Here is a 16,273-nt window from a genome sequence, read left to right on the forward strand (position 1 = left end):
CAGATCAAGAGAATAGTCTGGTCCTGTGGGATCTCTGTCACATAGACACATCCACATGATGTGACGGGAGGACAATTTCTAAGAATAAATTTGCTGAACAAAGACTAATGATGCTTGGTTGTCTATAAACTAAATAAAATATATCTAAAATATGTAAGATAAACTTAATATACACCCATATCCCAAAGTATTAATCGTATTGGTCTTGTATGTGTAGAATCCCAACAGGACAGCTTGTTGTTATACTTAAATATTTTATTAAAGATTTTTTTTTTTTTTTTTTTTTTTTACAAGCAAAGAGAAACAAATCCCCCAAAAATAATAAACCATGCAACTAACAAAGAGACAGCTTGTTCCATTTATCCACTCTGTTTTTTGTTCATAAAGGTTTTATTGATTGAAAATGGCCCTTGGACTTCCTTGTGATCTCACCTAAACAAATTCCTGTAAATTGCACTGAAATATGTAATATGGTTATATGGTTTTGAATACTGACCTGAATGTGGTATGTAGAACCTGAAGTGAACACAGTGAGGAGAGTCTCTGGTGCATCCAGGTACTGGGTCACCTGTGTGAAAGAGTGATCGGGGTAAGGACACACCTCCTTGTACCTATAAGAAAAAAAAAACATATTTAAGATCATCATATTCTAACTCACATTACATATTTATGACCATTATGGGCCTGAATGATGGAGAAAAAAAGTTGACATCCTATTACGATCACATGCACAACTACCAGTGGTGGAAATTCACATTTATTTTATTAAGTACAACTTAAAGGTGTACTTATTCTTTATCATCAAGATGTCCCAATAACTCTCTAAAATGCCTACAGTTGAGTCAAAGTTACTGCAGCAAGAGAACTAACAGGAGTAAGCAAGAGAGAGCATATTTCTCCTATTTTAGCTTCCCTTCATTGGCTCTCTATAAAATTAAGAATATAATTTAAAATCCTCCTTCTTACCAACAAAGTCCTGAATAACCAAATTCCATCTTATCTTCCATCATTTAAAAATCGTATTGTACCCTAAAATCCCAACAGAGTGCTACATTTGTGGTTCCCAGGGTTTCCTAAAGTAGACTGGGAGAAGACGCCTTCAGCTGTCAGGCTCCTCGACTGTGGAACCAACTCCTACTTTGGATCAGGAAGGCAGACACCCTGTCTACTTTAAAGAACAAGCTTAAAACTTTCCCCGGGCATGATGTTTTAATTTTTTTTTTTTTTTTTAACTTTGATATGATATAGATATTTAGTCATTGATAATTTCAAGTGGTTGTCTATTGTCTTATTGACTTAAAGTAAAACAATGTCCTTAAGTCCCTTAGTAAGGCTTTCCTTTCGCCCCCTCTGCAGTTGTATACCTCTATTGCATGTTGTTTTTAACATTTCCTTGACACTAATATTTTAATGTGGTTGCCACTTATTCTATTCACTGCAATTTCAAAGTGTATGGAACCATATTCCATGATCATTTTAGTGTAAATAAAACCTTTTTTTTTTTTTTTTGTCAGCAGTTAGGAAAATACCACCACAGATGCATGGCATTGAATCGTGGATAATTAAATCAATGAAGTCTGGTAAAGTATGCACCCTAAATTGATTTTCTAAAAGACTGCAGAGGCCACTTCAGGCCATTTGTAATCTGCATCAATAGTGGTTTTTGACAACCCCAGCACTTGCAGACTTTCCAGGAACGTGGCAGCAAAGTCATGAGTCTGCAGGAGTGAAGTTCAGACATTTGGATTCAGCCAAAATCCCTACCTACCTGTACACATATCACTGATAATGATCCAGTGATTTCTTTATATGACACTGGAGGAGCCACATAGCATAACAACTTGTTTAAGAACATTTTGCTGATAAAACTTGTGTACTCATACATACATAGTGAGATTTGAATGCATGACTTATGGAGTAAATTGTAGAACTACAGTAGAGGATCTGAATACTTCGTCCACCACTGAAAATAGTCAATTTCAGTTTGTCTACTATGATAATTACGCAGAAACAGGGTACACAGAAACCTACCAAAAAGACTTAACACTAAAGTTAAATTTCACACTATATTTGTTTGTCATGTTAAATATCTTTCATTGAAATGTATATCTTCATAGTAGATTCTTTCTCTATTTATTGCCATTTTACTTTTCAATTCGTCAACTAAGTATTTCATATTTCTATATTTGATATGTTTATTATCTGATGATGAATTAGTTTCTAATTGGTGATTGAAACAAAATCTTTAATCTAAGACTCACAACTTAAACCAAAAATAAATGCTGAGTCACAGTTTTCCAAGAAGACAAAGAAGTACCTGATGATGTATGCATCAATATTATCACTGCCCTCAACTGGAGAGGACCAGGAAAGCAGAATGCCATTAGAGCCGACAGCTTCTCCCTCTAGGGCAGAAGGACGGCTGGGAACTGGAGAAAAAGAGGGGAAGTGTGTGAAGGAGAGAAGAAGTGATGAACCAGAACATCTAATTCTACCCAATTAGCTGTATGTTGTACAGCTGTGTAAACAGTTGATTGTTAACCATTAGTACTTGTGCCAACTGGTGTCTCAGTGTGCTCACGCATATTTCCCCCATTTGATCTAATCCAGTATTTTCTTTCAACTGCACAAAAAAACCATCACTAAGCACACTACAAATCTTTTAATCAATATCTACTGTATCAGAACTTAACCGAGCACAGCACCAGTATCGTTTGAAGAAGGGTGTTGTTGTCTGCCTGCGAGTGCGTGTGCGCGCGTGTGTGTGTGTGGGTGAGTGTATGTGTGTTGGGCCAGCGTGAATGTGTTTTAGGCTGAACCCTGATGAATAAGGCTTCACACAGCAGTGGCATTTCACTGACATTCACTGCAGACCCATTCATTCTGTGGTTCAAAAGCCCGGGCTTAAGTTACCTAAAAGGAATTAAACAGCAGAGGGAGGAAGTATACACACACACACACACACACACACACACACACACACACACACACACACACACACACACACACACACACACACACACACACACACACACCCCTACTGTGCAAATTCCTTTTCCTCTGTGGTGTACTGTTCGTTTACAGTACAGTGACTGAAACAGCAGAGCGGAGGGCAGACGAGAGCTTGACGGTACTTTAACACCCGAAAACAAAACGGACACAAACATCAACAAACAGTGTGGGTATGTGCACGTCTCACCACTCTGATTAGTATTGATCATGCGGCTGACTCCAGGACTGATGTTGGAAGAGGAGGCAGCTGTGACTGTTACAGTGTACTCTGTCCCTGGACTGACATTCACCACATCGACCTGTGGAAAAAGAGAAACACACCTGGTGACAACATACACTTGTACACACACACACACACATGCACAAGACCAGCACGCTCATAAGCTGAAGTTCCTCTTCATCAACACCACCCATTATTTTCCAAATGTGTATCTTTTAAAATGGATTTGGTTTGACAGTGATGCATATTTTTTTGAATATACTGTTTTATAAGACATTGTAACCCTAGTAATGTCTTTGGTCAATTTCTTTCAGAAAGTTTCAGTAAGTTTGGAGTGGAGAAAATAAATTCTCAATCATAGTACATGGTAGCACATGTTAGTAGGAGGTGTGTTGTGTTAAATCGGCCATGTGTAATTTAAACAAAAATGTAAAAAGCTTCACAGCAGTTTGTAAAAGCATTCACATTTGAGACGGCAGCTCATCATTTTCACTCTTAAGGGATCTACAAAGTATTTTCTGGATTAGTCATTTGTTTAGTTGAGCACAAAAGAATGGACAATTGCCAAATCATAATTTCCTAAAACCTACAGTGATGCAGTCCAACTGCTTTTCTCTCCAAACAAGTTTATTCAATAATGTCCTCAATTACAGCAGAAAGAAATACAAACACTCCATCTCAATGAATAAATACATCCAATTTACCTCTGCAATAACCCTAAAGACACTCAGCCTTCTGTTATTTTATTTCATTATGTAGCCTATGAAAGAATTAGCACAACCCTGCTCAGCCATCTGTATTAATATGAAAGTGGGTGGTAGTGAGTGGATGACAGCTTGTGGTTGCTGTTGTCTGTATCTTTATGTCTGTGAGACAGATCCGAGCAGTGTCTCCGGTGTTGCAGCGTTAATACATGGGTGCATGTTACAGCCAACAGTAGCACCTGTGACATCAGTGTTTTGGTTGACAGGATGCTGGCACACTCATACCTTAACGCCAAAGAATTTGGCAACACATTCCCTGCATTTGCCCTCAATAGCTCATCAGGCTTTATGTGCACTTATTCATTACAGCTAAAATACAACAAAAGTCCGAGTGATTAGAGTATTAATGTTACGTGTACGAATGGTAACATCCAGTGTTGAATTCTTACCTGTGAGTGCACCTGTTCCTGGCAGAGTGTGAGCAGCAGGATGATTGAGAAGAAGGCCATGCTGGGTAGCAGAGTTAGCTTTGGTTTAGTTATAGAGGCTAGAGGCCTCACCAGTAATGTTGTATCCAGTATTACTGTACAGCCAAAAGCACTGCTCTACAAGTAATCCACTGAGCTGAACAAGGGGGGACTCCAAGTATGTAAGCTGGTTAGTGGCATGCACAACGGTTACACGGTTAGTCGTCCAGGCGTTGGATAGAAACGGATCTTGGTCTTGAGGTATTCCAAAATTTTAGTGCTTAGCAAAGGAGGGCAATGGGTCCTTTCATTAGCCCGAAGCTAATGCTCTCCCTCTGCTCTCTCTGCCTTTCTTGGGAGAGCTGCTTAAGCAAATGAATGATTCAGGGTAGAGCTCATGAGGGCAACTTAATAAATAATGAGATCTATTACTCAACTCTCTGCTCTGTGTGCTCTTTATGTGTGCGTGCAGTGTGTGGTGTGTAAGGTTACATTTTGGGGGGTATCTGACACCTGGCAGCTGGGAAGAGCCGCTATGGGGTGGGATTTGGTTGAATGGGAGGAGAGATCATCTATGTATGTCCTGTAAGTGTGTGTGTGTGTGTGCTGTACATTTTCAGAATTACAGCTCAAATATAAATCTACAGCTCTAAGTTTTTCTCTTTCACTCACTCTGATAACATTGATGTTATTAAGGTGAACTGTACTGTGATGTTGTCCAAGTTGTTACTTTATATAAACACTATGTTTCACTAAATGTGTACCTGAATGTATCCATCTCGTGCAGGGTGAAGTGTGATTTTTCCCTGGTTTGGTAGCAGGTCCACATGGTACTGATCCACACACCCCACTGCCGCCTGCTCCCAACGTAGCGAGAATGCACGTGCAGATACTTTCACGACACGCAATCCCTGTACACGGGCTGGCACTCATGAAGGACAGGAAAGGGAGAAACTGAGTCAGAGAGGTGGAGAAAGTTTCTGTAACTTAAAGAAGCCATGATCAGGGCAGGTGATAAAAATGTGGTGTTGACCAGTGTAGCCCCTGTAATAAAATCTACCTGTGGTTACAGTCAGAAAGGCAGCGTTTCCCGCTGTCACTCCTCTCACTCTCTCAGCGCTCACGTTGTAGCTGCACCCGTCCAGCAGCCCTGTAACCACGGCAACCCGCTCCTCTTTGGGTATGGTGAGTGTGTTTGTGACCGAAGTGTTGGCCACAGTGACTCTGTGGAAGTCAAACTGCCCAGGTGCGCTGTCCCAGCTCACAGAGACAGATGACGAGTTCACATTAACTAAATGGAGGGCGCATAACCCTGCAGGGCCTGGAAGAAAATGTTTGCAATTTTACAAGTGTAGCTTTTGTAATTTAGTCAAAATTTGTATTATTTTTTACAGTTGAAGATTCTATGTATTTGTATCTCTTACGTGTGCTGAACTCTCTGTGGGCTGCCTGACTGGTGTCTGAGCCCAGCACACTCTGAATGCTGATACCGTAGTCTGACCCCGGGATCAAATCCCTGATCTCATAACTTGTGCCCCGTATAAGCACCTCAATCCATGACGTCTTGTCCATGGAAAGCAGGCCAAAAAGAATCTGAGAAATACAAAACAAAATCCTAAATCTTGACAGTAAACGTGACAGATTTAAGTTTGGCCTTTCCTTTATATACTGTTATATACAAATCAAATGTCTTTCATTTATTTCTACTGTAAATAAATAAATAAAGATAACTAAATGTGGACTTTTGTTGTGCGTGCCTGTAATGTGCTTGGGCATTCTTCCTGGCCATGGCTCTACGGAGGTCATATATCTTTAAAGGGTTGGTAATCGAATCTGTGGTGTGCCAACAGCAGTTGCTAAGTAACCAACATGTGAGTGCAGAACCTGACGCAAGTGACATCCTTTTGTCATCCTTTTGAGTTATGTGTTTGTAAGACAAATGACAAGAACCAACGCAAGTTGGCACATCAGAATGGAAGTTTTGATGGCAGGCTTGTCTCTATTTCAGTGGAACCGACAGTGGTATGCATGATTCACCTTGTACTCCTCCACCTGTCCTGGTGGTGGTCTCCAGGTGACAAACACAGACGTCACGACCTGCTCCAAAAGAGCCACTTCCTGTGGCACCTCTGGGACTGGAGACAAGGCGCTCATTAGTATGTGAAACTGCAGACACCTAATGATTGTCATCAGTCACGACATAGAGTTAACTTTTTCTATGCGTCATTATTTCACTTTGAGTGAACAGGAAGAGATAGTGGCGATGACTGAGCACTGACATACAAACTGAACTGTGTTGGAGGAAGTATTGAGAGTTGAGATTGTGAGTATTTCTGGTACATTATTATACGACATAATATTGGAATATTATTACTTAAGCTTTAATGTTTGTGTATCTGTTGAAGTTGGAGCTATTTTTTATATAAAATATAGGGTTGCTAATTTAATCCATAACAGTGCATCTTTTAAAAAATTGATCATCTGTATTGTTGTAAAATAAAAAAAATGTAAGTTCTAATCTGTGAGGTAACTAAAGCTCTCAAATGTAGTGCAATTAAAAAGTACATTATATCCCTCTAAATTGTGGAAGTATTTTGTTTCATTTCACCAAAACAATTTCATTATTTGCTTTTTACTTTCATTTAAATCATTTTTTAAATCACATTTCTACGTGTAAAATTAAATTTAAATTGAATTAAAAAAGTCAGTCCTATCACTGTAAGAGCAAAAGTAATTTCCTTGCTTGGCTGTGCCGTCTACGCTTCAAAGATTGTGTTCTAATTTCTATTTTAAAAATAATTTATTTAACACCACCCTCCCACTCAAACACAATATTGAAATAATATGTTATCAGTCTCTTGAAAGAAGAGTGAAGCCATGTACGGGTAAAAATAATTTCCTTTTTGTCTCATGGTTTCCGAGGAGTATATATATACACACACACACACACACATATATACACATACAGTATATATATATACATACACATAAATATATATACTATCATATACTTATTCTGATAATATTTACAAGTAGAATTTGTATATTTCTGCTATCCTGTGACTATAATATTTCCTGCTACATTAACTTTGTAATCAAAGTCGTTTTTCTTTCTTTCCTGCACACATGCACACGTGGGCACCCATACAACCAGTATTGATGAACATAGTGTACTGCCTATGTCTTAAGTTACCCGTATAGAGGATCATAGTAGCAGGTTGACTTCTTCTTCCCCCGCTGGTGGTTATTACTTCAATTGTGTAATGGCTTCCAGGAGCGAGGCCCTCGAAGCCGTACAGTCTGTGAACACACACAGCTCTAGAAGTCAGTGTTTTGAAGCACAAGCTTCGATCTGGCGATTGTCACTCCAAGCTCATTAAACAGTAATAATGTGTGCACTAGCTGACAGGAATGAGACTGACCTGGGCTCCTGATAAGAAAGGATCAGCTCTTGGATGGATGTTCTGTTTTTGATTGACAGGATAAGTGTGCTCATCAATCCCCTGGCCACACTCCAACTGATGCATATGGATGATGTGGTTTTATTGACGAGAGTGACCTCCACTGGGCTGGGAGCTGCCACGTAAACAAACAAATATTACACATAATTATTCGAAAAGAAAGATGGAGAAGTGCTAGAATGTATGTGTTTACCTGCAGTGACATTGATGCTGACAGGCGAACTGTCGGTAAAGGACTCCTTCTCTGTCCGCACTGCAAAGTGGTAGCGCACGCCTGGAGTCAGACTAGAAAACGCTGCACTCTGGCCGAACACCTTCTGCACCTGTAGCACACAAATCAAATAAGCAAAGCCTTATTATACAGCAGCAACACCATTAACTCAAGGCAAAGGGAGATTACACTCATGCATACATTCATGTTTCATACAAAAAGCACGCCAACTTCTGGTCATCATGAGTCTGCAACTGCTGATTAGAGCCTTGCTGAAGGCAAGTCATCAGTCATTTCAGTGGGTGTGAACTTTTCTCATGTAATTATTCACCCAGATATTGAAAATTATTATTTGTATGACTCTCAGCTGACCTGCTTCTTAAACAGGTGAAAACGTGCTGTATTTTTAAGTGGAGTTCTTGTTTACCCTGAGAGAGTGGTCACAGTTGAGGCAGATGACCTCGTAGCCGTTAGCCTGTCCTCGTGCTGGATCCCAAAGCAGCTCAATGGATGAATCCGTCACCACACTCTCCCTCACTCTGCTCGGAGGAGCCAGACCTAAAATCATAAACCATATACCTATACTGTAATTATTCCCCTAACATACTGAAAATACAAATTATCTTTGGTTGGGGGCAATTATGAAGAGCTGGGGATAATGTAATTTAATGTAATGTAATTTCACAAAAGAGTGCATACATCACATTCATTAAAAGTTATCATAAACTATAGTAAGTAATAGTAATACAAGATGAGTGATAGCTAAATCTAAGCTCTCCGGGCAGTTTGTCTTTAAATTCAGGAACAGAAAAGAAGCTCAGCCACATCAGAGTTACACCATGAAAGGGATGTGATGCCTTAAGATGCACACTGGCTCATAACAAGATACAATATCTGTTGTACAAAATAATATTAGTCTTAAAGTTTGGAGCATTGACCTAAATGATGCAGATTTTTATGATCACTAGATGTAGAGTTATCACCAAAAATCTTCAAAAAGAAGAAGCAGTGAAGAAGTGCCAATATTCGGTTGGATTGGATTTTAAATCTAACTTCTGTAATCTGCATGAGATGATGATGTGAAAACTACTTTTAACTGAAGCCAAATGAGGATGCGTACAGTGTGGAGAAAAGATTAGCCTTCTTTAGATTACAGTAAAGCACAAACAATAAACAAGCTAGAAGATTTAAATTTGAGGATACATCACAGCTGAGAGTCACATAACTACATTATACTCGTTTCAACATCAGGAATTTCTGGCTCGCTGATTTCAATCTGTTCTGTCAGTCAAATTCAAACAACAGACAATGTTACATCTGGTTTATTCTTTTGTATACAAACAAAAATATGATATCAAACCATTTATTTGACTTGCACACAGTCACAGAGGCTAGATACTTCAAATAAGACAAATAAGCCTCGGGGCTTCTTTACCTTCAATTTGACATGAAATAATAAATACTTTATTAAAGTGCCATGTCTCAGCTTAAGGTTTGCACCAATATAGAAAGCACTCAAGAGATGAAAAGCTTTTAACACACAGTGTTCACAGTATAGGGGTTCAAATTGGACAGATATACATACTAAACTAAATTATATTTAATATTTTGTGGAATTTGCTTTGCAGGCTCTCCCAAGTCTTCACTGCAACCAACTTCAGTTCTTGCTTGTTGTGAAGTCTCTGCCTTTAGTCTGATCTTCAGCAAGTGGAATGCAACTCGAATGGATTAAGATCAGGACATAGACTGACCACTTGAGGATATATACCTCTTCACCCCTTTTGGATGCATTGGTTGTATGTTTATGGGTATTGTTCTGCTGAATCATTAGATGTCATCCAATGAGTTTTGATGCATTTGACTGAATATGAGCACCAATGTAGCTTCTTTATAAATCTGCATTTCATTGGCATTCATAAACCCACAAATTATAACAAAACCATAACTATGTTTGACAGATGAAGTCAGCAGCTGTTCCCTTTTTCCTCCATACTTCTTTTTCCATCATTTTCATGGAGGTTGATTTTGTTTCATCGGTCCATATACTGAAACTTTGTTCCACAACTCTACCAGTTTCTGTTTATATGTTTTTGCACCCTGGCCTTTCTTTCTTAGAGACTTGATAGGGCTTTGCCTCTAGTGTTAAATCTTTTAAGTTTCTTTTCTTGATCATTAACAAGGATCAAGAAGAATATTCTTGACTTGCTGCACAGTCATAAAGGTTTTTTTCTTTACCATGCAAATGATTTTTAGTTCATCTAAAAGACTTGTGCTCCATGTTGTTTGCCATTTTCTAGTTGTCCTGTGTGTTTTTAGGATAAACACAATTTGATATCTCTCTGGTAGATGTTTGTTTGACCCTCATTACTTCTGTCCTCACTTGCATGGTCGTCTCTTTACTCATATTGACAGGCAACTTCACTTCAATTTATAAGGCAACACGTGAACTCTTTTGTAAATTAATGTGGATCAAACATTATTAGCCAAGTCTCCAATTAGTTTGAACATATCACACAGCTCTATTTATATTAATGTAAACTTAAATTAAAGCTTTGACTTGGCGCTTAATGCAGTTCATTTTTTATTTATATTTTAATGTGTTGGCTAAATTACAAAAAATGCATACCTGTAAAATAGTTACTGTTTGGAGTGTATGTGTTGTTAGTTACATAAAAAAAGACAAATTCTGGATTTACGGATGATATGAGCAAATGGGTGGCTGTAAATGGTGCTGCTATGCTATGAATTCACAAAGGTGGCCGGGAACCTTAATGTTTGTGCTGACACCTCCAAAGCCACACAGTTCAAATATGCTTGCCATCACTGGCACTCTGACGAGTACATGCATTAGTAGCTACATGCTAGTACCACCAGAGATAACTCACTTGTTCTGATGGGGCGGGTGTAGTATGGTGGTCCCGTCTGCTCTCGGCTGGTGCTGTACACGCCGAGCTGGTACTGCGATCCCGGACTGAGGTTGTTAAGGGTTACGACATGAACGTCAGCAGGGAGGGAGTGCCAGTCACACGTATACCTGCATAATCCTTTACACACAGTGTCACAAACTCCAGGACATGCACACACTTTGACTCCATCAATCAGACCCAGCCGTGGATGCTGAATGTACAGTTGGGCATGGTCTGTGCCTACTGAAAGAGGGACTGCTACCTGCACTGGCATCGGAGCTGCACACACACAAAGACAAAAAGAGATAAAGATAAACTCCAAAATGGCTGAGATAGTACAAACATCTACAGAGGCAGTGTTCTTGTTTTCTCTTACCTGTGGTGTGTATGACGCTGGACCTCTTGCTTCTGTCATTTCCCCTCAAAGCGACGACTCCAACTTCATATGTCTGACCAGGAGTAAATGTGCCCAAGTAAACACACATGGATTGATTTACCCAGAGTGCTCCAGTGCTGGACTCATTTACCCACAATGAAGAAGCAGTGGGATGATTGGGTGGGTGGGATGTGATATTATAACCATCTGGATGATCTTCAGGTGAATAAGTCCAGCAGACTGTCAGGTTCTCCTTCATGCTCAACACCACCAGACCATGAGGAGCCCTCACCGCTAAGAGGTTCAAACAAGTGTTATTTAGTAGCTGAATGACCTGCAATTACTCATGCATTATATAGTAGAACCATTTTAGTTCATCTATAACCACATCTATGACTATGTTTATGACCTATTATTTTGGTTTGCAAGATAGATCAGAAATTCCCATCATTATTGCTTACATTATTTACAATAGAAGCACTGAGAAACAATTACATACACAAATACATACTGTTTCATTCATAAAGTTGTTTTTAAAGGAATAGATTTTACAATGCTTTTGTTTCTAAACATGTGACTTCCAACAGGAATGTGCTCTGAGACAGAAACAGGAAATGTTCCAATGTTACATACCAGTGAGTAGATTAGAACAATTCAAAACTGTCAGGTAACTTGACAGTGATCTCAAACAGCCCCACTTGGCTGTAATGTTTTGTTGATCATCTAGTAAATACTTTGGGTTTACGTCATCACTTTTGGCACCGTGTGACTGAGATGGTTTTAACAACATTGTAATCTAGTTGAATGTTTCACGTTGGCACCACACAGCTTAGTGTGTTCAACTTCACAGCAAGAATCTGGCATATCAGGCAAATTTACTTATGGCACTAAATAAGATTATCCACAAGGACCACCGATAATCAAATCATGTTTGCATTGTCTCACTTTGCCTTATTTTTTAAAACCAACCTTTGCAGCATTTTCAGCAATTACAAATAAACTACATAAATTGTTCAAATAAAACAAGATACATATACAATATCACAACATGCTTACCGGTCAGTACAGTCAGAGGTTCCTGTCCACAGCTCACTAGCCCCTCTGGGGTGACAGTGTGAACTTCGACCCTGTATTTCCTGTATGACTCCAGCCCTCCAATCATAGCAGTGTAGAACGGCCAAGCACCAGTCTCAGGTACCCCGGAGACATTGGTCACTCCAACTACCCTGTCCTGTCTTAAAGACATGTCCTCATAGCGTACAACAAATGTCCATCCAGTCCCATACTGTGTGTGTGGCAGCATCCAGTGGACACTAATCTGACTGTCTGTAATGGCGCCAACTGTGATATTTTGAGCAGGAAGAGGTCCTGTAAAAAAGACATCATAAACATTTAAGTCAGCATCTACTGGTTTAAGTCAAGATATTGCTTGTATAACCTGTGTGTGTGACAGTTTGTCAGCAGACTCACTGGTATACGCAGTTCGCGTTTGCCCCAAGCTCCAGGTGAAGCCAGCAGGGTGAGAGGCTTGAAGGGTGAAAGAGTAGATGCTCCCTGGAGATAAACCCGCCACAGTTACCCCTCTAGAGGAGAGAGAAATAGGGACCCTGGCCATCTTTTTAATACCACGCTGGATCTTTGTCCCCTTTTTGTCCTCTGGTTCCCTGCTTCTATCTTCTTCACCTTGACCCGACTCTCCATTTTCTGTCTCTTGGTACCGGAGGAATATCTCAAAAGATGAAAGATTATGTGAGTTAAAGGTTGAGAGGTCACTCCAGCGAAGCGCTACCTGTTGCTCTGTCACCTGAACCAGGTCAAGGGAGGCAGGGGCTGAAGGGACTGTGAAAGAGGGAGAAATAGGTTCATGTCTTGGCAATTTGAAAAGAAAATAATGGACAGAATTGCTCATAAATTATATAGTTTGGGTGACCCATTTGGGGTTTTGCATAAGCTATAAGCCCTTAAACTGACCACTATTATTTGTAAAATGACACACTTCCAAATGATAAAAAACATATAATTTATTAATCCTTTTAAAAAGGGATTTTTAATCATAACTCATTATTATAAGATTATTTTTGTGCAGTAGATGATCTCAGTGTATTACAATGTAGGTGTATTGCACGAGTGATTTACTCTGGTATTGGCAGATGAAGGGTAAGGCGATGTTACAGAAGAATGGAGTAAGAAAGTGTCCTGATCCTGTGGCATTCCTCTGAAAGGCAAAGCAGTCCGTCTGATTGGCTGGCAGTAGAGACATCTCTGTGTTTGTTCGGTTGTATGAGGAGCCATCAGACCAGAGAGGTTGGCCCTCCTCCTGTAGGGTGAGGATAAGAGAGACATTATCCACTGCATGACAGACGTCACCAGCTCACTGTCATTAAAGTATCAAAAACAAACCTCCTTTTTAAGGAGGAACTGCTGGCAGGAAGATTTTTCGGTTTACAAAGTAAAGTCCTTTTTGTGAAGAACCTCTTCATGTTATGTCCTGCTTAGCCGAACTTCAGTGACAGCTTAGACTTTTTTACTTCAGCACTGCCTAAAGTCAATTAAAACTCTGTTAACTCTTAAACGTATTTTAACAAATGCTTCTTTTTTTTTTCTTTTTTTTCAAAAACATCCTACAAGGATAATTTTGTACCTCCTTTTCATTATAAATATAAAAACTGTTTTCCCCAAAACACTTCCCTACAAGAAAAATCATAGCTTTTTTTCTCACTCATGTTTATTTGTTTTATGATGTACACACTTATGAAAAGGATAAAAATATATTTTTTCTGTACTAAAGGTACCTTCTGGTCATTAAGTCCAGTCCATAGCAGCAGCAGGTTGTCGTGGGTCATGAGGTAAGAAGAAACAAATTGCAGATCTTCCAGGGTCTTCAGGTCAGGCAGGTGACTTCCAGCTGCCAGAGCTGAGCAGCTGTGCTTGGCATCACTCCAGGTCAAACCTCTTCTTCTCACAGTGTAGCAGCTTCTCTCATTGGCCAACCAGCCAGGTGGGCACTGAGCTGGAAACATAATTATCAACTTAGTCCACACAATCCTGCCTGCACTCAGTTTGGAGGTTAATAATCAAGCTGCAAAAAATATGTACAATACCTGTTTCCATAACAACGCTGACTCTGTGCCTCAAGGTCACATGCAGCTGTTTGAGGAATGTAGCCACGACGACTTCAGCCTTGAAGCGTGTGCCCGGCTGGAGACCTTTCATTCTGTACTGGGACTTTATTTCTGAGGAGTTTATGCTGATGAAGTGTGTGACAGATTGTGTGTGCATATTGTATAAAGTCAGGCTGGATAGGCTCTGCTGCCTGTGAAGTTTCCATGTCAGGAGGGCAGTAGTGGTTGTGCTGTACACATGAAAGGAGGACAGGGACACTGGAACTGAGGAGACAGAACAAGAGGTGAGATGATTACGTTATCGACCATAAATGTAATAATACCACAAGAACTTGCAAAAGTATACACAATCAGAGTTTGCAGGCACTCACAAAAATGAAAAGTCTTTGCCTGAAGTATGGTGGAACTCCTGCTGCCTCTCAGCGTGATGTTATACCCTCTTTGGTCCTCAGCCATTTGCAATGATATCTTGCAGTCAGGAGAGCATGCTGAGTGATTAACATACTTCACATACACCTGCAGAGACGTTAGAACAAAAAGTGAGAAGTGTTTACTTCTCAGAAGAAAACCCTACACAAAACCAGATAAAACTGAACAAGATTGCCATGTCCCACCTTTACTCATGTTCTTACCAGATGGTTACTGGCAGGCCTGCAGGTGACTGTGTAGCTGTCTGGATAGTGAGTGGAGGGGAAGGACTGAAATACAACATCAACCTCAACAGGGTGTGAATGCTGGTCACAGGTCAGCAAGACCACCTGTGGAAGGGGAAGATAATTTTTTGTTGAACATAATTATTAGTACAAAGTGACTACAAAATTAAGTTTCATGCCCATTAAATAGTGTATTGATGCAACAGGGGAAGTCACTGAGTATAAAAGACACAGCACATGAACTGCTGCATTAAAATGATACAAGCCTCTCTTACCTGACATAAACAAGCAAGTAGCCACAGACGCTCTGTTCCACCCATTGGAAATGTCAATCCATGCCGTCAAGCACATCCAGCTGTTACTGATCCACCTGCATACACAGTCACTTCCACGGAGAGTAACAACAGATCCTAACTCAGCAAATCGTAGCCTTCTAAGAAAACCCAAAACAGCTGTGCGTATGCGTAAACATTGGTTGTGGAAAGTCCCGGGCTATTTGGGTTGCTGACGCACAGCTGGACATCAACAAAAGTTAACGGTATGTTTACCTCTTACATTTCCTTTTTTTTTTTTTTTTTTAAGAATTTAAAAGGTTTTGAAAGTGAATTACAAGCAACAAGCTTTCTTAAGTTGAGGGGAAATCTCTTCCAGGTTTTACTTGACTTTCACACAGAGCCTGGACTTTGAATTTAGCGCAAACTCAAAGTCCAACATCTAATGGCTGTTTCCCCCCTGAGAAGCAAGCCTTATGAGGAGGCAGGCTTCCTGTGTGCATGGGAGGGGAGAGAGAGAGCGAGAGAGAGAGAGAGAGAGAGAGAGAGAGAGAGAGAGAGAGTGATTATGCATGCATTAGTTCAACCCAATTTGTTCTATCTCTTTGTTCACCATGACAACCACGGGCACATGGCCACTCCAGTTCTGGGCTCCTGAGGAGAGGAGAGGTGGGGAGGTGGAGATGTGGGGCACACTGAGGGGAAGCAGAGAGGGATGAGAGATGTGGTGGAGTTTGGGGGGCAATTGAGATGTGCTCACTGGTCAACACTCTGTGTGAGCAATGGACAGCCTCTCACTCACAGCAGACAGGTCCAAGGTTTTGTTTTCATGACTTAATTTAACCTCTAAAATAATCATGTGCTTCAAA

At 40.1% G+C, this 16,273-nt stretch overlaps 1 protein-coding gene across 1 annotated transcript in view; it reads right to left on the bottom strand.

Moving 5' to 3' along the window:
* The window catches only part of ptprq (protein tyrosine phosphatase receptor type Q), a 41,624-nt gene extending 26,092 nt beyond the window's left edge, over positions 1–15,532 (bottom strand). Inside the window, exons 1-21 of the mRNA XM_069711170.1 lie at positions 15,408–15,532; positions 15,112–15,237; positions 14,851–14,995; positions 14,459–14,743; positions 14,150–14,367; positions 13,494–13,674; positions 12,828–13,196; positions 12,414–12,725; positions 11,358–11,651; positions 10,961–11,260; positions 8,503–8,633; positions 8,058–8,187; positions 7,826–7,979; positions 7,597–7,703; positions 6,441–6,538; positions 5,828–5,996; positions 5,464–5,724; positions 5,168–5,331; positions 3,200–3,311; positions 2,318–2,429; positions 497–611 (exon numbers count right to left, since the gene is read on the bottom strand). Of these exons, the coding sequence (XP_069567271.1) occupies positions 497–611; positions 2,318–2,429; positions 3,200–3,311; positions 5,168–5,331; positions 5,464–5,724; positions 5,828–5,996; positions 6,441–6,538; positions 7,597–7,703; positions 7,826–7,979; positions 8,058–8,187; positions 8,503–8,633; positions 10,961–11,260; positions 11,358–11,651; positions 12,414–12,725; positions 12,828–13,196; positions 13,494–13,674; positions 14,150–14,367; positions 14,459–14,743; positions 14,851–14,995; positions 15,112–15,237; positions 15,408–15,452 (3,828 nt within the window). The 5' untranslated portion in view covers positions 15,453–15,532. The remainder of the gene's footprint in view (positions 1–496; positions 612–2,317; positions 2,430–3,199; positions 3,312–5,167; positions 5,332–5,463; positions 5,725–5,827; positions 5,997–6,440; positions 6,539–7,596; positions 7,704–7,825; positions 7,980–8,057; positions 8,188–8,502; positions 8,634–10,960; positions 11,261–11,357; positions 11,652–12,413; positions 12,726–12,827; positions 13,197–13,493; positions 13,675–14,149; positions 14,368–14,458; positions 14,744–14,850; positions 14,996–15,111; positions 15,238–15,407) is intronic.
* Between the last annotated feature and the right edge of the window lie 741 nt (positions 15,533–16,273).

This window comes from Brachyistius frenatus, unplaced genomic scaffold, assembly GCF_029030835.1.
Source record: "Brachyistius frenatus isolate BFR_SWC_R1_liver_20210118 unplaced genomic scaffold, ASM2903083v1 Contig_97, whole genome shotgun sequence".
NCBI lineage: Eukaryota > Metazoa > Chordata > Actinopteri > Embiotocidae > Brachyistius > Brachyistius frenatus.